Here is a 22,308-nt window from a genome sequence, read left to right as displayed (position 1 = left end):
TCTGGCCAACCCGCAGCTCCCGAGCCGCATGCGGCTCTTGGCCTGGTCTCGTGCGGCTCTTACATTCATGTCGAATTTTGTGTTTTCTTTTTTTAATGTATGTGTGTTCAATGTTCATGTTGAGTTCAATATTTTAATCCCAAGCAAATGCACGTCTGACGTGAATTTTTGCATGATCGCGTCTGTATACATTGCAAAAATTGCTTTTGCAATCTTCTTGATTAAGGATGATTTTCATTAAAAATCATGCATACATTTATATACTGAAAAAGCCATTCTCCAATTTCCTTCAATTTAATACGAAATTATGAATATGCATAAGCCCCGGGTCCTTCTCCATCGTGGACGTGGCGAACGACAGGCACCTGTTTAACACCTTCCTGAGCGAGTGGAGGACGAAGGGCAGGTAGGCCCTCGCTCGGGCCTGCGAGAAGAGAGAATACACACAGCCACCTGAGGGAGGCAAATAGGAGACAAACACAGAAGAGCTGAGGAAGAGTACCACACAGACTCGCTTACACAGACTCTGACACGCATACACACAGTCAGACATTCACATAATATACACACTAGTTTTCTATAGAAGAAGCATATGCACATACTCTTCTCTCGCACTCAGCTCCTAATCCAGATCTACATTTTGGGCTTAATATTTTCTACGTTTAGTGGCAATAATAATCAGTCAACAGCTTTGCATCTGGTTTTCAGTAATATAGCATATGCTAAAAAGGTGATTAAAAGGTACATTTTCAATCATAAAAATCCATAATCATTACCCATCTTCATAATTACAACAGTGTGATGTTTTGTCCACAGCAATTCCTCCTAATCCACTGTTCAGTTTCACCATGTTAGGTTTTCTGTGTATGTCAACATAACCCTACACAACAATAACCCAGTTACCCATCTAGCTGAGTTACTGTGTGTTCACACTGCAGCGACCCAAATCATTGCCATCGCTTACCTTGCCACAGTGCACCACACTTGGGGGGGTTATATTAATGCAGAGTTGTAGTTCTTTAAAGTTCTTTAAAGGATTTAGAAATTGATTGCACAATGTTAACAAAAGTAAAGATACACATAACCTTGAGTGTTTTAGCACTGATTATTGTTGCTTCTTTTATTTTGAAACTTTATTTTTCACGGTATAAAAGTTAACCAACAGAGTTTTTTACTGACAGCAAGCTAAGAATATCTTTAAACATTCAAGCTTGATAACCTGCAACTCCAATTTGCTTACAACAGTAGGTAAATGTGCCATTTTCATTTTTGTTGCACGTAGACTTCCTAAATGGGAATTGTAGTTCTTAGGCTGCAGCAATAGAGGTGTCGTCTACCGGTCTGCCTTGAGGCTGAAACACAAAACCAACAACTGATCAACAAGTTGCTTTGACACACAACATCAGCAGTGCTACCTTATGCTCTCTGCGGCAAATCCTAATCATGATGCCGTGTTTTAGTGGTTTAAAAAACAAGCTTGCCCAAATTAAGGTTTTACAAAAAAAAGAGATTTGTACAGCATAGTGTTAAAAGGGTTAATTAGCATCTCCACAATCTGTTCCCAACAGGATATTTCAGAAGTGGAAATGTTCAGGTTCGGTAAGTAGAAAACACTTGTTTCCAATCACCTACCCCCCAAACCCTGCCAGGAAATGAATGTCACAAATCACTTTTTTTTTCCCCAAGTGATTTGTGACATTCATTTCCTGACAGCGTTTATGCACAGCAAAGAGATACAGTGAACAAATGTAATTTGCATGCGTTCGTGTGTGGAGGGGTGGGGGCGGTGTCGCCTACCTTGACGAAGATGCGTGAGGACAGGAAGCGTCGCAGCAGCTGATTGGTCGGACTGGGGAAGCGCAGCAGGGTGATGTTGAGCAGGGGGATTGTCTGGTAGCCCACCATCAGGGGGTAGAAGTTATACAGCATCTCCTGCCGTGCCCCTGGTAGGATACGCACACGGACCTGGTTTATGATCAGTCACACTCTGGGGTCAGGGGGTTAGGGTCAACGCCTAGATACTGAGTGTCCTGGATCAAAGGAAATGTGTCTAGTCTCACCCGGGGTCTGAGCTTTGGACGTCGTCCACTTTCCGGGGAGAACGTTTGCTGGATGGCGCAGCCTAGCGTCCTGTGAAGACAAGAGTGTCATTCTCTAGAATATGATCAAGACTGAATGAAGTGGGTAAGGATGGGATAGTCGTTACCGGGCTGGATCTCGGGTGTGGTGGAAGAGTCCTTGAGGGTCACGACTGAGCAGAAGCACGAGCAGATCCCCCTGGTGTGCCTGAGAGAAGCAGATGGTGGGAGGGCAACAAAACATGTGAGCATGCAGACAGGAGGAATAGAGTATATATGCGGCAACAATAGCCTACCTGGGAAGAGGGAGGTGCAGTCCAATTCCCCCGGTACCTCATTTGGCCTGATGTGGTATTGTTTTCCTGGATTTAAGTTCATTTTAAGAGCCTAATTCCATTTAGACATGAGTCAGTGAGAGTTGGAAGAAACTGTTCCTTGGACGAGAGGCCACAAGATCAGTGATGAGCCCCTGATGGTCAGATAACCTGGCAGTTGATGGCAGCAAAGCCTTTCCTTCAAAAGAAAACATAGCCCTGATTGGAAGGGGTGAGGATGGGAATGAGGGTGCCATCAATTACCCCAATGACTTGGGGAATGTTATGTTTGACAACAAAAAATCCTGCACCGCAGACTTGTCGCCTCTTGTTGTGGGGAATTGGATGTGGTCTGGGATGTGGCGAAGTAATGCTAATGTGACAGCCTGCACGGATCTCGATACTGAGGCCTTGGAGAGCCCATGTCCATTGTCAAGAACCCCTCAAAAATGGCCAGTTCCATAAAAACGTAGCGCAGCTAGTAGCTGGGTTGCAGGGGTGAGTGCGTAGGACCTCCTTGTTGGCCTCGGCAGGTCTGTCTCGATAAGGTTCAGGAGCATCAGGATGTCAGTCCTCCTGAGCCGGTATTTATGTAGAATGGCAGAATCCTCAAGGATGTCCAGTGGACTCAGTCATCCTCGAAAAGGTATTGAGCCTTACCAGCTGACTTCTGGGCCGCCATTGCTCTCTCTCTCTCGTATTATCTGTTGTTTTGCAGCCATGTTCCGCTTGATAAGTAGGCTAGACCTCTCCTTTATATACCGTGAGAATGTAATGAACAGGTCTGTATGTCAATTAAACTGATTAGAGAGTGATCTGACACTCACAGTTTGTCACATTGTCGTTTGTGGCCAATGTGGGAATCATGATTTTGCAAACATAGTCTTGGAAAGCTGTTGGCCTATTATTGCAAGATTGTAGATATAGTCAACACTAGAAAATAAGACAGTAAATATGTTGGAGATTGAGATGTTTGTATTTGTACATTGTATTATTTAGGCTGCTAGCTGAATGGCATGTGTGATACAATTTATATGCATGGTTTTTTACCTTGTTGCTCAATCAAGTAGAAAATATAGGAATCTTATTGATTTGCCCATGGAAAGTGGAGTATCAAGAAGAGTTAAAAACCAAGGCACAAGATATCACAGAAAAAATTGTTTTATTTCTGAGTTTGTTCTCCCTGCTCCTCACTCGGATCTATAAGATGAAAAAACAAAAGCATGTAAGGATGGGACAGGCAACACTGAATATATGACCGACTACAATACACAATTTAGCTTTTACCTAATTTAAATGAACATTGTATGCTTAGGGTGTAAATTAACCTATACACTACCTTGTTGGTTGGGCAGAAGAATCGGTAAAAAAAATGGAGGGCCTCTCAAATTTCATTTGCTCAAGCAGGAACTTCTTTTCCTCCATTTGGAGGCGAGCCCTCTTGATTTCCAAGACTTCCTCCTGATAACTGGCATCCCTGGCCGCTGAGTCCTTAAGGGTTTGCTGAATTCCTTTCAGGATGTTGATCTTTTCTCTTTCGAGCTCCACCAGATCCTGGCTGCAGGCACAGGTGGTCTCGAACCTGGGTGCGTTTGACACCGCCGTCTGAAATACACCAGAGACCAGGGAAGACCAGGGAAGACCAGGGAAGGCCAGGGAAGGCCAGGGGAGGCCAGGGGAGGCCAGGGGAGGCCAGACAATCAGGGCCATGTACTCTTCCCTCTGAGGTGCTGGCTGTGGGCAAAACAGCCCCACGGATATCCACCCCCCAGTGATTCCATCAGTGGAAGTGACACCCATGATGTGTATTGCCCTCTCCTCCTCTGGTGTCAGTGATGTGGCAGAGCTTGGGCCACCACCAGTTTGGCTAAGAGAAGCCCTCACTGCTGCTGCCTTTCTTTTTGAAAGACTGGCGAAGTCTTGCAATTTTTATCTGATGTCAGTTCCCCCTCTCCTGACCCCACTGACTGCCGTCAATTTTGGGGCAATTTCCTCCCACATCGTAGTTTTTTGTTTGTTGGTGTGGGCGCCTTTGAACCTAGAAAACTGCATTTCTTCATTTTTTTCAATTTCTTCAATAAGAATGGTCATTTCTTTGGGTTTGTAGCCAGCCTTCCTTTTCTTATCAGATGCCAATGTACATTGAAAAGTACTAAAATAAGTAGCCTATAATAAATGTAAATGTGTGTTTTCTGTAGCAACAGAATTTTTTTTTGTGTGTCCGGTAATTCGTCAATTATTTTGGTTAACGTTTACAATTTAAAGTCTTAAAGTTGCGTCAGAAGAATCACATTTTAGTACAATGGACAGCGTCTTGTTAATTGCAACTTAAGAGACAAGTACGATGGTTGTCCTTATGCCGGTGCAGTAGGGGCTAAATCTCTCAGAGTGTCATGGACGTCCATATGGTTTTCGCATGGACGGACGGCGATGGCTGCTTGATCTTTGCATGGACTGACGGACAGCGATGCTGTTCAGAGTGCTGTCCCTGATTAGCATGGATGGACGGCAATAGGGGGAGCATAGAGCATGGACGGCGATGGACGGCGATGGACGGCAGTGCTGTTTAGAGTGCATAGGGCATGGACGGCGATGCTATTCAGAGTGCCAAAATAATATACCCTGACAAGCCATGCTGAAGAATTTGATCTATAAAGGCCAGCATGCGATCTATGACACGATTTACGTCTTCATCTACCGAATCTAGGTGTCCCTATCTACCTTCGATCTTGTGCAACTGCGTTGGTGTGAAGATAAGCACGCCCCTCTCGTTTGCATGTGAGATTGGAAATAAATACAGCACAGAAATAAATGTGGTGTGGAAATATATGTGGTGTGGAAATTATGTGGTGTGTAAAAGTCTCAAAATAAATAATTGTGGCATTAGGAAATAAAAGTACCATGAAATAAATAATTGTTGTCTTTACGAAAACATCATTTTGAAATAAATAAATGTTTTTATTTATTGATGTCGGTAAATGGATTCAGCTATATCATTATATAATGCTATATTTATTGTAGTGGTGGCCATAGATTATTTATCTAGATTAATCTCACTGTAATCTTGGAATTAATCTGGATTAATCTAGATTAAAATGGCTCATTTGAATTCCGCCTAAGGCATTCAGAATGTGTGCTACCCAAATAATGACTAAAAGTAAGTCGGGTTTCTCAAGCTGGCGCATTAGACCCATGCGCGCAGATGGCACTGGGGACATGTCCCCCCCAGATTCCTAGTGACCCCGATCCGTTCCCACCACTCTCCCTACGTAAGGCCACAAGGATCAGTTAATAACTGCGCAGCTGATTAGGCGATGTTAGCAATGTATTAGCGTGTGTAACGTTGTTAGCGTGTATTACCAGGTAGAGGCACAAGTAAGGTTTCTGATGGTGGTGCCCATATCATCTGCGGAGGCAGAGCGCAGTTTCAGTGCGTTACGCAGATTGAAAACATGGTTGTGATCAACCATGACATGGCTCAATGGCATTGCTGTGTGCCATATTCACCAAGACGTAGCCTACTTGACAAACAAGATATTGCCCAGCATCATCTTCGGGGAAATGAAAGGAGGAGAGATGTTTTTGGGACCTATTGAGTCTGCTTCTAGAGAGTTAATTTGTTTGGCTGCAGAGGGAATTATTTTCTTCTTTTTTTTATCAATTTAGTTTAATTCTGGAAAAAGTTTACAATGAAAAGTCATACTTGCAGAGGGAATTGCGAATATTTAATTTAAAGTTTAAATTTCATTTCACATTTCATGGTATGTAGGCTTTTCTTATTTTTATTTATGTAAATCTGTTTTGGTGTTTATACTTCCGTGTTCAAACACATTGTTATATTTGTAATCATTTACATCCTGCTGAGATCAGCAAATGAAAATAAAACATTTGCAGAGAGCATTAAGATTTGGTGCATGATTGACATACTAATGTTTATTGCAGCTTCAGTATATATACATATATATAACACAAAATAACTAATTGAGTTGGAATCATTTGCTGACAGCTTGGTCCCCCCCAGTTCAAAAATTCCTCATGCACCCCTGATTAGACCAGGGGCTCATCTGCTGTTTCCAAAATGCATCACAAACTTCTTGAGAAAGCTGTTCTATTGGTGATGAAAATAAATTATGTTCAATAAGATGGACTTGAGATTAGTTACCTTGGCTGATAAAGCTGTGCTGACGGGCTTGCCTCGGTTGCACTCAAACATAGTAGTTCGACGACGACTCTTCCCCAGCGCTACATCAGTGCTTTGCCCGGCATCTTCCGCGTTAGCCAAGGGATGCTTTGCGTTTAGGTGGTATTTGAGACTGGAAGAACTCTTACAGTAAACTAATTCCGCTTTGCACAAGGTGCAAACAACCTTAGTCTTGTCAAGGTTTCCATCGGGAAGCTTCTTAAAAATAAATTTTCCCTGAAGCAAACCCGCCGGCTTCATAGCTGCATCCATATTAACACGTCACGTTTGATGTGGTAAATTCATACACAAGGCATACACACAGGTTCACAGACTCGTTCTCGCCCCCTACAGTGCAATTCGGCTAGGTATACATCCGCGCTAAAATATATAGGTGAAAGTCATCATAGCTGAGGAATACCGTGATCCCGGTTCTTGGGACACCACCGGATAGAAAATCAGGAAATGACGTATTTGAATGAAGAGAGTTCGTGCAATTTCGGCCCTTTATCAGGAAATGACGTACACGAATGAAGAGAGTTCGTGTAACTTCGGCTCTTTAAATCAATTGTCAAGAGCGTTTCCATGGCATTCAGAAATACAACCGTGCAAATCGCTATTTATATCTGTAATGCATGAGCAGTCATCAAACAAAACAGGTACTTTATGCAGCAAGCTTTGTCAAAATATGTTTATTTTATTACTAGAATTTGGCCGTTTTTGAAGTCAGAAGTTGTTTGCAAAGAATTTGTTTTGAGAGTTATTAATTAATGACTGATAAGGCAGTCAGAGTTCTCCTTGATACTACAGTAGCTAACGTTGTTAGCTAGTTAATGGGTTGATGCTAACGTTGTTGGTCATTTTTTTATATTCAGTTACATGTAGGAACATCTATCTGTATAACATGCTTAGACGTATCCAATGTTTATCAGTGTTTATTATGACCAGACCATCCTCAAATCTCAAAGCTATTTCAAAACAGCTATTTTTCAGCCTGCCTTTCAGGTCCACAACCCCTGGTACCCTGAGTGGGCTTCCTGCCTACCAGCCTCCTAGCCCTACCTCCTGCTCTGCACCCAGTGCTGGTGCCAGCAGCCTCCTACCACTAACCCCTGCTCAGGATCCAGCTCTTTCCAATTATTAGGATTCCTCCGTCAGGAAGAACCCTTGTAATTGTTGGTATTATTATTAGGGTTCCTTCGGTAGGAGGGAACCTATTGTTATTGTTGGCATTCTTATTATTATTTTTCTTCTCCTTGCGCCCCAATACCCCAATATCCCGGTCATACATTTTCTAATTTGGCACATTGATACTACATCCAAGTGGGTACCCCCACACCAAATATGGGCCACATTGGACCATGGGGGGTGCCACAGGCCACACCCAAAAGTCAAATTTTCAAAGGGATGGCATTTCCACCCCATTGCTCCTATTATTCTGAAACTTGGTGTGCCTGCCTTATTTCTCATGGGGAACAAAAAAGCCTCAAGGACCCATAAGGTCCGCCTAATGCATTTTCCTGTACAGTTATAATTTGGGAAAACATTCCAAATTCCACTTCTCTTGAACCAAAGGCCTAATTAACTTTAGATTTTTTACAGATATGTATCATTGACGTATTTAAATTTTTTTACTTAAGGCAATTGAATAAAATACAAAATGGCTGAAAGGGGTGTATTTATGAAAATGTCCACATTGCCTCAAAATGTTTGTGTCACTAAATCAAATGTCATTTTGAATGATGGGTTTTTTAAACCTAATAGGCTTTAAGGTGACACGCCCTGGAAGTACCATAAACTATTTTACATTGGTTAGTCAAAATTTGACTGAATTACAGTGTTTGAACTTGGACCAAATCTGACGATGCTCGCCATTGGAGAAACAGCTTTTTTTATTATCCAGTTACTGAACTTTGTGTATTCCATGCCTGGGAATGGCTCAATTGGCAATTGAATCAAAAACAAAATGGCTGAAAGAGGTGTATTATGTATGTACACATTGCTTCAATTTCTTTGTGTCAAGAAATCAAATATAATTTTGACTGATGTTTTTTCAAACCTAATAGGGTTCAAGATGACATCTCTCTGAAGTACCATGAACAATTTCACCTTGGTATGCGAAAATTTGATTGAATTTGAAAAAACACATGATTAAAATAGGAGCGCACATATAAAGCCAATAGCCATTCACACCATAATAAATGGAAGCTAAGAAAAATAAAAGATTTGAGTTGGATTCGATCCCACGAGCAAAAACAACTACTTTATTATAAACCATTGCATTATACCGCGAGCCACTGAAGAACATGCATAATATTATCACAAATGTTTTAACTACGTTGGCCTTCAGGCAACATGTTGTTTTGGTTCTTCTGAATCAACTAGTTACCGTAGACACCACCCGAATGTAGGCTACTCATCATGTATTTGGAGTTGTCTCAAGGCAATAGCCATATTAACCACGATATCACAGACTCTTAGGCTAATGACACCACATATTGCGAAGTAATACTTAAATCGTCGCTGCATGATATGGAAACGTGGGCACAGACATGATCATACTTCTGATAATCATGGCAAGGTAACCCTAACAGGTAACCAGCTGTTTTGGGTGAACTCCAGTAGCCTAACCCCAAAAGATACCCCCCCCCCCCCCCCGGTTCTAATTCTGATGTTGCCGATAACAACGGGAGTACTCATTAAGTGTGAATTAATGCGCCCATTTGAGTGATCTGCACTTGACCAAACCTCTCTGTCCTCCTCCTCTCTCCTCCTATTTCCCCTCCTCCTCCCTCTCTCTACTCCTCCTCTCTCCTCCTGCTCCTCCCTCCCCTCTCTATCATCATTGTCCTCCTCTCTATTCCTCTCTTCCTAGTAGGAAGTTCCTACTCCTATCAATGTTATCTTATCAGAAAGGTTACATATTAACGTAAAAGTAAATTCTACCATATATCATTTCCAAAATACCAGAGGAACATGTTGGTACTGTTAAATATTGATCCACCAGCCTCGCAATGATTCTCAGATCAGGACACAGAGAGGGAGAGAGAGACAGAGAGACACAGAGAGAGAGAGAGAGACAGAGAGAGAGACACACAGAGAGAGACAGACAGACAGAGAGGGAGAGAGAGTGAAAGAATTGACAGACAGACGGACACAGAGAGAGATAGACAGACAGAGAGACACACAGAGAGAGAGAGACAGACAGACAGAGAGACACAGAGAGAGATAGACAGACAGACAGACAGAGAGACACACAGAGAGAGACAGACAGACAGAGAGACACACAGAGAGAGAGAGAGACAGACAGAGAGACACACAGAGAGAGACAGACAGACAGAGAGGGAGAGAGAGAGAGAGAGAGTGAAAGAATTGACAGACAGACAGACACAGAGAGAGATAGACAGACAGAGAGACACACAGAGAGAGAGAGACAGACAGACAGAGAGACACAGAGAGAGATAGACAGACAGAGAGACACACAGAGAGAGACAGACAGACAGAGAGACACAGACAGACAGACAGAGAGACACAGAGAGAGAGAGAAAGAGAGGTCAACTATAGACTCAGTCAACATGGAGATGTTTGCATGTCTACGCCAATACTACCTTTAAACCAGAGAACCAGGTCTACACTGGAGGAAAAAGTGCTGAGGGTATCAACGAACAGGAGGACGTCTATGGAAATGACCAAATCTACGAACAAGGGGACATCTACACGGCTACAGTGATCCCAAGTACTGGACAAGGAGCAGGTACAGTTAAACACACACACCAGACAAGAAGCTGGTACAGTACACACACACACCTAATTTACTGTAAGTTTCAGAGGCCTCTATGTTGATGTCTAGGTTAGGGTTGATCCACTATAAAAGTGAATAAACAGGTGCAGGGCTGCCAACTTTTTGAAAAACCTTGGCATGAGATATGGTGTGAGGGGCGAGCTTTTGCGAGCCCCCCCCCCCCCTCAATGTAACTCTCGCCATGGAGTGGGGGGAGAGACAATGCGAGTTTACACGGGTGTTAGCGCGTCAATGTTGCTTCACTCCGTTAACCTGCGCGTCGTCCGTTACTGTTTACAACGTAAGATTGGTTACTTGTTTGGCGTTGCCTTTTCAGCGTGAGATATAGAAGGTGTAGCGTGAGAAATGGTTGAAATGCGTGTTACACGGCGAATCCTTGAGCGTTGGCAGCTCTGCAGGTGCCATGTGTTAACAACTCTATTGTTGTAAATGATTGATAATGAACAAATCTTTTCATGTTTTAGGGTTTAAACACTATCATTTGAAAATACAATTTATTGTCACTAAATGTTAGGCATCAATTTAACTGAAACTACACTCAAACCCTCCCCTACCCTTGACCTTACCTGCTCGGCTTCTATCGTATTGTCTTGTCTTGTCCTGTATACTCGAGAGAGACTCTCTCCGCATCACTCTCCGAAGCGAGAAGCATGGAATTGGTTAGCTGGTCTCTAAACGCAAGTGACACCAACTTCTCAAAGAGAAGCTTGGGTTCGGGCGAACCTAACTGCCCTGACGGGACGTTCGCAGCTGGCTACTCAATGGCGACGCTTTCCGTGGAGGACATCTTTCTTTCGGAACCATGATTACAGGTTTTCTGCTGATTGGATTGGGCGCTGCCCTAGTATATCGGAAAATTGTTGAAACGGCTGCAGCTGTCAAAAGCCCCCAAGGCTGCCCGACATGATTGATGCGGTGGCAGAGCTGGTGGCGCTCAGACTGACTTTACAACGCGTTGAACGCAAGTTAGATAACATCATGGAGAAGTTAGCGGCTCTGCAAAGGAAAGTGGACCGACTGGAGGCCATAATTATGGAAGCAAATCGTGACCAAAATTCAAATGCATTTCCAGAAATGCATTTTCATTTTAAGAATGTGGCTGCATTATTTGACTCATAAATCAAATTAGTATTCAATCATCCTATTTGCATTTTCATTTTCTTCTTTAAGACTGCTCATTCTTTCCCTTAATTAAAATGAAAACGAAAAAGACATTTGAAATTTTATTTTCAAAATATGCCCCAGCAAATAGATACCAAAATTCAATTTGAAATGTAAAATTTGAAAATGAAAATGCATTTCCAGAAATGCATTTTCATTTTAAGAACGTGGCTGCAAAATCGTGACCACAATTCAAATTCAAATGCATTTCCAGAAATGCATTTTCATTTTCAAGAACGTGGCTGCAAAATCGTGACCACAATTCAAATTCAAATGCATTTTCAGAAATGCATTTTCATTTTAAGAACGTGGCTGCAAAATCGTGACCACAATTCAAATTCAAATGTATTTCCAGAAATGCATTTTCATTTTAAGAATGTGGCTGCATTATTTGACTCATAAATCAAATTAGTACTGATTAGTACTGAGCGGACATTGCATTTTCATTTTCATGTTCTGCCCGCAAAGAACTGCCCATAATTCGAAAACGAAAATGCATTCTGAGCGGCGCAGTTGAGTGACGTCAGTAGCCGCTCTTCTTCAGCTCCCTGCTGACCGAGCTACCCATCTTGTTCGGTAGGGGGCGGTGTGCACATACGCATTGCATTACATGGCAAATGTGCCGGGAAATTGATTGAATTGCCGGGTCTTTAGAGGACGCATCACAGATCATGGCGCTCCCTCAAATTGTGCAGACACTGATAGAATTAGCTGAGCTGGTAGAAACTAATAATATATCTGAGTCTGATGCCCGTGACCGAGTAGAACAAGTCACAGAGAGCTTGGCTGCATACTCTGCCGTCACAGACGTACACATTAATGAGGTTGCCATAGTAAACCTCTCTTCAGTCCTGGAACGGCTGGATGCTGTGGAGCCTCAAATGGGACGGGGACGACCAACCATCCACTTCCCGTTCGAGTCCATCGAAAACTATTTATTAAATGGTTTAAAAATAAAGGACATAGCGGAGCTGTTGTCGGCCACCAGACCATCCGTCGGAGGATCCAAAGCAACGGATTTATGGAGCTAGAAAGCTGACAAAAGTATCTGAATTTGAATATGAAAGATCTGAAATATTTGTGTGTCGAATTTCATAAAACTGAAATATATTGCTGTTGAATATATAATATCTGAATTATTTGTATGCCAAATTTAATACAACTGAATTATTTTGATCCAAAAATAAAACATTCTAAAATTCAGATTGCAGGAATTCAGATTCTTGAAATTCAGATTGCGGAAATTCAAATTCAGATTGCGGAAATTCAGATTTTGTCTGAACCAGGCCAAAGGTGAAACAGCTTGCTTTCACAGGAAAAAGTAGACCATTTAATAAATAGTTTTCGATGGACTCGAACGGGATGTGGATGGTTGGTCGTCCCCGTCCCATTTGAGGCTCCACAGCATCCAGCCGTTCCAGGACTGAAGAGAGGTTTACTATGGCAACCTCATTAATGTGTACGTCTGTGACGGCAGAGTATGCAGCCAAGCTCTCTGTGACTTGTTCTACTCGGTCACGGGCATCAGACTCAGATATATTATTAGTTTCTACCAGCTCAGCTAATTCTATCAGTGTCTGCACAATTTGAGGGAGCGCCATGATCTGTGATGCGTCCTCTAAAGACCCGGCAATTCAATCAATTTCCCGGCACATTTGTCATGTAATGCAATGCGTATGTGCACACCGCCCCCTACCGAACAAGATGGGTAGCTCGGTCAGCAGGGAGCTGAAGAAGAGCGGCTACTGACGTCACTCTACTGCGCCGCTCAGAATGCATTTTCGTTTTCGAATTATGGGCAGTTCTTTGCGGGCAGAACATGAAAATGAAAATGCAATGTCCGCTCAGTACTAATCAGTACTAATTTGATTTATGAGTCAAATAATGCAGCCACATTCTTAAAATGAAAATGCATTTCTGGAAATGCATTTGAATTTGAATTGTGGTCACGATTTTTCAGCCACGTTCTTGAAAATGAAAATGCAATTCTAAAAATGCATTTGAATTTGAATTGTGGTCACGATTTTGCAGCCACGTTCTTAAAATGAAAATGCATTTCTGGAAATGCATTTTCATTTTCAAATTTTACATTTCAAATTGAATTTTGGTATCTATTTGCTGGGGCATATTTTGAAAATTAAATTTCAAATGTCTTTTTCGTTTTCATTTTAATTAAGGGAAAGAATGAGCAGTCTTAAAGAAGAAAATGAAAATGCAAATAGGATGATTGAATACTAATTTGATTTATGAGTCAAATAATGCAGCCACATTCTTAAAATGAAAATGCATTTCTGGAAATGCATTTTCATTTGAATTTTGGTCACGATTTGCTTCCATACATTATGACGTGTAGACGTGGAAATAGAAGGCGCATACTCGACCAAACAACAACCCCAATCTTATCTGCTTTCGGCCCCGTAATCCAGCTCAGGCCTTGGCCAAGGCCGTTGCTGGAACAACAACTGTTGTTCGCGCTGCAGTGAGACTCTCTGTAGTCTCTTCCCTTCCCCCTCCCACAGACACCTGTGTATTGCGTCTCTGTCTTGGGTCATGACCAAGGATGTCTCCATGGCAATACTATCTGCGAACTGAAAATCTGACTGATTGTGGCCTAGGCGAAGGCGAACAACCCCCAGGCATATTTATACACTAATTTTTACCTACTACAGATATGCCAACACCCCTCCACCCCCATCCAACGCCTTCACCTGCTTGTTCCCCCAGGGTGACTGGCGGGTCTGTGACCAGCGCCTAATATGGCTGCAGGTCCAGATGCTGCTTGTGTACCCCACCCCCCTCTCCGTTGCAAGTCATGTTTCTATAATGTTGTACAATGTATGTATGTGCTGAGGTGTTTTTTGCCTGTTCTCACACTGTACTCATGTTATGCTGAAACTTTCTAGATGGCGCCGATAATGGCTGCCTCGGTAGGCACCTTCCTGCCAAAGTAAATTCCTTGTCTGCGCATGGTCTTTCATGGCGAATAAAAAACCCATTCTGATTCTGGTGTGTGTGTGCATTTGTGTAAATGTACACACACAAACACACGTCTTGACTGTGTGGGTCCACAGTTTCAGAGAGGAGTTTCTATGAAGCTGCAGCAGTGTGTCTGGGGCTGCTGTGTGTTATCCTGCTGGCTGGGGTCACAGCACTGGGAGTCTTCTGTGAGTCTCTCTAACATCATGACACAATCTCTGTTATCGATGTCATCTCTTGTGTACAATGTCTTTCATATTCAAAAATAATACCTTGGAGATATTTGTTTATGACTGTAACATGTTGTGTGTAAAGTTAAGGTTCTCTTTTGAACAGATGACAACAATAACAAAGAAAGAATGGCTACTGTGGAGAGAGACCAGTTACAGACCAGTAACACCAACCTGACCAGAGAGATAGATGACCTTAAGAGGAGGCTATGTGGTGAGTTGAATGACTGTTTTAATATGTTGGTGTTGGTTGTATACTTTCTGTCTATAAATATGGAGTATGTTTGGCATTTACAACTAATCATCTGTTCAATGTTGCAGAGAGTAACAATGGATGGAGGAGGTTGGTTGCAGCTGTTCTGTTACTAGGTCTGAAATAATCCAATAGGAAACATCTCTGTTGTGTTTTCAGAGGTCACTTCCTGTATAACGTGAAGTATAACGTGGTCCCGGTTCTTGGGATACCACCGGATAGAAATTCCGAAAATGACGTACTCGAATTTAGAGGGTTTGTGTAACTTTGCAACTTGTGTAACGTTGTTAGCTAGTTAATGGGTTGATGCTAACGTTGTTAGTCACTTTTTTGCATTCAGTTACATGTAGGAACATCTATCTGTATTACATGCTTAGACAAATCCAATGTTTATCAGTGTTTATTATGACCAGACCATCCTCGAATCTCAAAGCAGAACAGCTATTTATCAGCCTGCCATTCAGGTCCACAAGCCCTGGTACCCCGAGTGTGCTTCCTGCCTACCAACCAGTACCCAGTAGGGGTACTAGTAACCCCTACCCCCTGCTCTGCATCCAGCGCTGGGCCCAGCCTCCTACTCTGCATCCTGTGCTGGGCCCAGCCTCCTGCTCTGCATCCAGTGCTGGGCCCAGCCTCCTTCCACTAACCCCTGCTCAGGATCCAGTGCTGGTGCCCGCCTCCTAGCCCTACCTCCTGCTCTGCATCCAGTGCTGGTGCCAGCAGCCTCCTACCACTAACCCCTGCTCAGGATCCAGCGCTTTCCAATTATTTTGATGTTGTAACCGCTAACCACTCTCAAATGAGCCTGGACACTCCCTGTTCCAGCTACTCCCCTCCGGCAGAAGGCTGCGGCCCATCAAGACCAAAAACCTCACGCCACAAGAACAGTTTCTTCCCATCTGCTGTTGGCCACTTTAACAAGGCCAAGGACTCACACTGACTTTAAATCACAATCTGCATAATGACACCCTTTACATTGCAATTTGCACTATTGTATCGTTCTCTTGCATCTGTATTTTTAGGTTAAATTGTAAATTATGGCTACTTATATTTTATTTTTTATTCCCCTTAGTATTAGCTAGACCCTCCTTAGTATTAGCTAGACTTTGCTCCTTTTGTATAGTTACTCCACATATTTAAGTTTCAATATTCCTGTATGTTTAATGTATGCACCTCCCTGCCAAAGTAAATTCCTTGTTTGTACAAACATTCATGGCGAATAAAATCCCTTCTGATTCTGATGAATTACAGTCCATAATGTTTGTGTGATTGCATAATTTTGTAACAATTGCTTTTTTGTTAGCTTAAGAAAATAATGTCCAGAAAGGCCAGTACAGGACTGGTTGCCAGCCTGTTAAGCCAGAGCCTTCTGCAACTGGTAAATGGCTGCCACGCTCGGCAACCCCGGAATATCAGCACAATCGGCTACACCTGTGTCTTGTTTAGTATTAGTTTATAAGTGTCTCGTCTCGGTTGTATGGTGTGAAGTCTTGATCTTGTTTTCCAGTTCAGCCCTAGCCTTGTTAAGAATACGTCTACTGTTACTGACCTTAGCTATTTGTCTTGCTCTGTTTTGGATCTCCTGTATTGCTCTGTCTACCATGTACCGATCTTTGCCTGTCCGACTATTCTAATAAATCTGCGCTCTGCGCTTGGATCCAACCCCGTCTGGTACATCCTTACACAGCCACAGTGGGGGCGAGAGAACTTTCCCTTTTCTTCCCCCAACAGTGGTAAATCTGTCGATTGAATACAAATATGCCAACAATAGTTAATATACGGCTATCTGTCTTTTGTTTTTATAATGGAGACATTGCATTGCAAAATCTCTCAAATTCTTTAAGTGAAAACGGGAACGTTTATACTGCATCAACGCTGTGAGGGATAATCAACTCTTATAATAATTATTATGGCTTGACTCAGGAGGTTCGTTTTTTATGAATTTAGTATCTCTGTTAATCAATTCTTTGTTTTATCTTTGACTCACTGTGTTGTTTTTCAGAATGATATCGAAATGGAGGTGGTCAGCTTCCCAAACAGCCCTGAAGAAAGCCGGGGAGCCATTCACCAGCAGCTCTGCAGCAACAACATCTTAATAAGCATTATTTTTAACAATTATGTCAAATTATTTGATCAGAGATAGAATAAAAAATGCAACCATATGAGCCAAACCTCGATCCAACAACTTATTAGAATGATGAGACAAAGATCCTACTTAAGACGTGTAACCTGACCAAGCTATTCCGATAACACTTTAGAATAATGGTCCGTTGTTAACAAGTAGGAACAAGGAAGTAATAGGTAGTTCTACATTAAAACCGAATTCAATACTATTAACTAATATGGAAGCAAGATTAACTAAGCAGTAAGTAGGCCTAATAGCTAATTTACAACAAAGGTAGTTCCTTGGTAGGTATTTGGTTATAACTAAATAAATGTATCCTCTTGAGAACTACTTGTGAACTATGACCAATTAAGAAAGAATAACCAATTGATTATTAATCACAAAAGTAAAATGTCTAAAAAGTTAACAATTGGGTTGTTTTACTCTTAACATAACTTTTCAGAAGCTTGTGCCTCAAATGGGTTCTTTGTGGAAACCAGTTTATAAATATTATATCCCCCCAAATACGTTAACTACAGGTTGAGATTTTGACTACTCTTACCAAAGGATGGACGAATGTTCTCTGTTTATTTCAAACTTAAACATGGTATAATACAAATAATGATCATTTGTTTAACATTTTTTATAATTAGGAAGTGATGCTGACCAGCAGCGGCCGGGGGCGTTAGGGCGCCGCCCCACCACTGCTGCATCACATTCCGACCTGAAACTTAATTTAATAAGACTTAAAAAGAAAGAAAAACATGTCTAATGAGTAAAGTCAATACTATATAGCTGAAAAAAAATCTACGTTGTCTAAAGTTAGCTGATAGGCTACGTATTTCCAAGGAGCCCCATAGACTGTCGTTATAAGTTGTACATACGTAGTTCGCTCCTCTCAATGCAAGAGATGGGACCCTCTATGATGGGACCTCGCCAGGGCGCAAAACACCGTCACCCCAAACTGCTGATTAACTGAGGGCCAGTGAGTGCAGGGAGTGCAGCTGCACTAGGGCCCGTGGCGAAAGGGGGCCCGTCCTCGATCTCAAGTGAGAACTCTACCTTAAGAACTGACCGGGCCCCTCGCTCATTTTTCGGGATTCTGCTACGTCTTCCAAAAGTTTTGTTCACCTACAAAGCAAACCGCTGGAGCTCGAGCATCACTTTGAGCACAGTCATGATCTCCTGTTTTAATGTTACAACAAATTCACGCAACTTGTTTGACACAAACAATGACAACTTGACTGCTGTTAAAAAATGTTTCCCAGATAATTAGCATCAGTTTTTCACGAGTCTCTTAACCAACAGTTTTACAGCCTGTTCACTGACAACAACTGCTCAGAACAAGTAGCCCAGTTCATAGATGTAGTCGGTGTGTATCGGTGAAACTCACTAGTCAGGTAATTAAGAGGCCACCTACTTCGACGGTTAACTAGATTTTCGTTGGCGTAGTAGGTAATGGCGGCGCTTGGGATGTCAAAGGTGGCAGGATCGAACCCAGTGCGGGATGCAAGCTGTCCCGATTCCTTTAACTTTTAAAATAATGTCATATTTTATTATTATATCCTGGCCATGGATGCATTAATCGTTGCTGCCTTTCAAAGATGTCAGGTAAAAAGCAATTAATTAATTAATTTGTGATTGTCTGGGGGGAGTGATTGTCACTCTTGCCTGTCTTCAAAACTTGAGAGCCCTGTAAACAGTAGCCTGGCTGCCAGACCAACTTCTCCCCGCCCCAAAAAAATTTGGTCGGGAAGTTGGGTCTGGAGGGTCTCGTATTGTAGCCTGACGTTGTCATATTCATAATTCTAGTCAGAATATGAGTCTGAGAACTCTCCGTTGGGCTTTGACTACGGGGCCTGTTTCAAACGAGCCTGGAAAACAAATGCCTCTTTGCTCAATTGGATAGATCTACAACCAATCAGAGCAACAGAGTATGTGACGTATGTTAAGCGCCGCATAGTTGTTGTCAACAGAACTAAACTGAGAGGCGGCTAAATCTTTACTGACTAAACTGCAAGCAGACTTGAAGTATGCTTGAAGAATGAATACAAACGATTTTTGCCTGTGTTGTAAAATTAATTTAAGGGTAGGGGGAGTACTTGTTCACACGGTCAACCTTTTTGAGCGAAACAATAAAGGGCAATGCATATACGAACAAGTTCTCCGTTTAGGATTACAACTCCACAAAAGAAAAGGAGAAACCACAATGGCCACTGGGTTTTCATTGTGTCCCATCTTCTTCGCGACCATCGGGGCCAGCTGATGAATTAAACTTTTACCGAGTCCCGTAGGAAGGACGGCAAAAACATATTTTCCATCGACAAATGCCTTGATTGCGTCTCTCTGTTCCTCTTTCAAAATTAATGCGCTGTCGATGTCTTCTAAAACAGACTCGATGGCAGAATCATAACATCCCAGATCTCCAGCGGTAGCCATGTTTGTTCAAAACGAATTCAACTTAAGCGCTCTTTTGTGTCGTGGGTGATTACGTTACTGTTGATCATCTGTCCATCATCGTATAAAGCCCGCCCTGGCAATTTCATTGGTTCGCCCAGATTCTGTTTTTCTGTAGTTGGTCCCCAATACGAGTAGCCTGGCTGCCAGCCCAACTTCTCCCCGCCCCAAAAAATTTTTTGTCGGGAAGTTGGGTCTGGAGGGTCTCATATTGGGGACCAACCAAAACCCAGTGGCCATTGTGGTTTCTCCTTTTCTTTTGTGGAGTTGTAATCCTAAACGGAGAACTTGTTCGTATATGCATTGCCCTTTATTGTTTTGCTCAAAAAGGTTGACCGTGTGAACAAGTACTCCCCCTACCCTTAAATTAAATTTTCAACACCGGCAAAAATCGTTTGTATTCATTCTCCAAGCATACTTCCAAGTCTGCTTGTAGTTTAGTTCTGTTGACAACAACTATGCGGTGCTAAACATACGTCACATACTCTGTTGCTCTGATTGGTTGTAGATCTATCCAATTGAGCGAAGAGGCATTTGTTTTCCAGGCTCGTTTTAAACTAGCCTGGCTCTGCCCTCCTACGTACTTCCGCTCAATTCGGATTTTGCTTCTGTACTAGGTCTGGGATGTCGGTTCTGAAGTCGGTTTCCAGAAACAAATTTTTTGTTGGTCCAATCAGCGAACAGAGGGAGTGGCTGAGAACGATGACGTTAATGTCGTGCACTTGTTTGAGAAGTTCAGTAATGGCGGCGGAGAAAGATGCGAGCGAAACTATTCTGCGGTTGTGGCAACGCTGCCGAATATAGGTTAAAGCTGGAGCAAGAACATTCCTTGCTAAATTTTGTTGGTGGCCATGATGTTGTGGCCCTCCTCCCCACGGGGTTTGGGAAAAGTTTGATTTTCCAGCTACGGCAGCTAGCTCCGTTACAGTAGTGGTGAAGCAGTCGGCTATGGCGAACGCTTGCGATTGGTTATGGCAAATCAGAGTGGCTCTGGGCGTATCCAATAGTTTTAAACTTGAGGACCCGCCTTCAAGGAAGTTAACGTTTGTCAGTGGAGATATCCCAGACCCTCTGTACAAATGAAATGTACAAGGGTCTGGTTAGGACCAGGCTAGTTTGAAACACGCCGAGTTATCGAAAACACGTTGTTTTGTTGCGTCTTTGTAAGTTAGAAATTGTCGATGTTCATCTCCCACCTCTCATCACACGTGTGACCCTCCTACCAGCTGTCACTAATCAGACGATGAGTGCAGCAGGAAGATTGTCAGACTGCGTTTAATGCTATATAAAGACATGAAAGAGCAAACTTATCTCTATCACGGTAGGTATTATTTGGGGGGAAAATAGTAGCACTCTATAACAAAATGATATGTTTATCTTAAATACACTAAAGAAACTATTAAAAAACGATTCCATGAAATGAATACGTTCTTATTTTCTTTGGTATTTTTGTGATTAGCAATGATGATTGCTGGGTAATATGTATGTTGTTGTGCAATGGCAAGTCTCTATTTGATCATGTGACGAGACGATACGATATAGACAAGGCTCTGGTTTTGTGAATTAATTTCTCCACCACCAAGTGTATAATCCAATGTGAAAAATGATAAACAAAAAGACTGATATAATTCCCTAACCCTAACAACAGTACAAAGACAGATAGTACCAGTATGAGCAAAATAATAAATAAGAATGGAGGTAGTGCAATACTAGTAATGTTAAATAAAGTGCCATAAAGTTCGTGTGTAAGAGCTATTTAGGAGGGCTATTGCTTGGGGGAAAAACTGTTGAGGTGACGTGATGTTTTGGTCATGATGGCCATGATGAAAGTTACATAACTCTATTCATTACATCAACCATGTAAGCCCTTTAAGAACAGGCAGTTGCTCTGTTATAAATATGAAAATTGCATACAACGACAATTTCTATCTGCTCCCTCACTCTGATTACACTGCTACCGCGAGCACAAAGAGGCTGTTCAGAAACCGAGAAATATTTACCTTTTTGTCGTAGTTAGAGGACGTCTCACGATGTTTCACGAACGGGTCCAACCACGACAGAAACGTTAGGATGGCAGGCATCTTCTTCCCTCCTGCATCGCCACTGATGCTTTTAAAAGTCCTCTTGGCCCTTACGAACTTGTCCCGCAACCTCCTCCATCGCGTTACGCAGTCTTTAGGGTCCAGCTCTACCGCTGCAGATATTGATCGCCACGAATTGGCCGTCATTCGCGCATCTTTATAGTCTTTTATCGATGTATTGAAGAGGTGAGGATATTTGCGTACCTCTTCAGCAATGCGCTCTTCAGTGCTGGTGAGCTCCATCTTCTTAGGTTTTTTTGTGAATTTTAAACATGGCGGTATTGTGATATAGGCAGAGAATGTCTAATAAAGTTCTGCTTCGGATGCCATCAAGCGGGATCTCTGGTCGTAGTCAGTCCTTCACTAACAAATCAACATTCGTTAGCAGAATGCTAGTGTGTTATGGGCGACAACGACTTACCCCGGAAGAAATCGAAAGGACATAAGTACTCGATCATTCAACTTTTGACCTGTAATCCATGTTAGACATGCAAAAACTATAATCAAATCTGAGTTTTATCAACGACAATCTGTCAGAAAGAGACAAATTTAGCCGTTTAGCTCCATAGACTCCCATTCATTTTGCACTCGACCGCGATCACTCCCGGTGGAACTCTGGTGGAACTGCAACAAAATTCGGTACAATGGGGCTTAATAGGGAGTGGGCAGGCT

The 22,308-nt window shown here is 42.4% G+C and overlaps 1 protein-coding gene across 7 annotated transcripts; it reads right to left on the bottom strand.

The window, feature by feature from the left end:
* Positions 1-1,073: 1,073 nt before the first annotated feature.
* LOC124468285 (trafficking protein particle complex subunit 11-like) lies at positions 1,074-22,028 on the bottom strand. Of its 7 annotated transcripts, none has more exons than XR_006956154.1 (5): positions 2,375-2,404; positions 2,207-2,286; positions 2,061-2,130; positions 1,798-1,943; positions 1,074-1,352 (listed from the first exon to the last, which is right to left on the bottom strand). XR_006956154.1 is itself a non-coding variant. In XM_047020948.1 (5 exons), exons 1-5 carry the CDS (start codon positions 21,877-21,879, stop codon positions 1,308-1,310), a joined length of 687 nt encoding a protein of 228 aa, XP_046876904.1. In that variant the 5' UTR covers positions 21,880-22,028; the 3' UTR covers positions 1,074-1,307. The 7 variants fall into 7 exon arrangements, 2 of the variants coding, with proteins under 2 accessions (XP_046876904.1, XP_046876921.1); XM_047020948.1 differs by lacking the exon at positions 2,375-2,404 and adding an exon at positions 21,556-22,028 and having other exon boundaries at positions 1,798-1,965; XM_047020965.1 differs by having other exon boundaries at positions 1,798-1,965; positions 2,375-2,505.
* Between the last annotated feature and the right edge of the window lie 280 nt (positions 22,029-22,308).

Source organism: Hypomesus transpacificus, chromosome 1 (assembly GCF_021917145.1).
Source record: "Hypomesus transpacificus isolate Combined female chromosome 1, fHypTra1, whole genome shotgun sequence".
Lineage (NCBI taxonomy): Eukaryota > Metazoa > Chordata > Actinopteri > Osmeriformes > Osmeridae > Hypomesus > Hypomesus transpacificus.
Note: the sequence above shows the minus strand (reverse complement) of the source record. Positions and strands in the feature narration are given on the sequence as shown.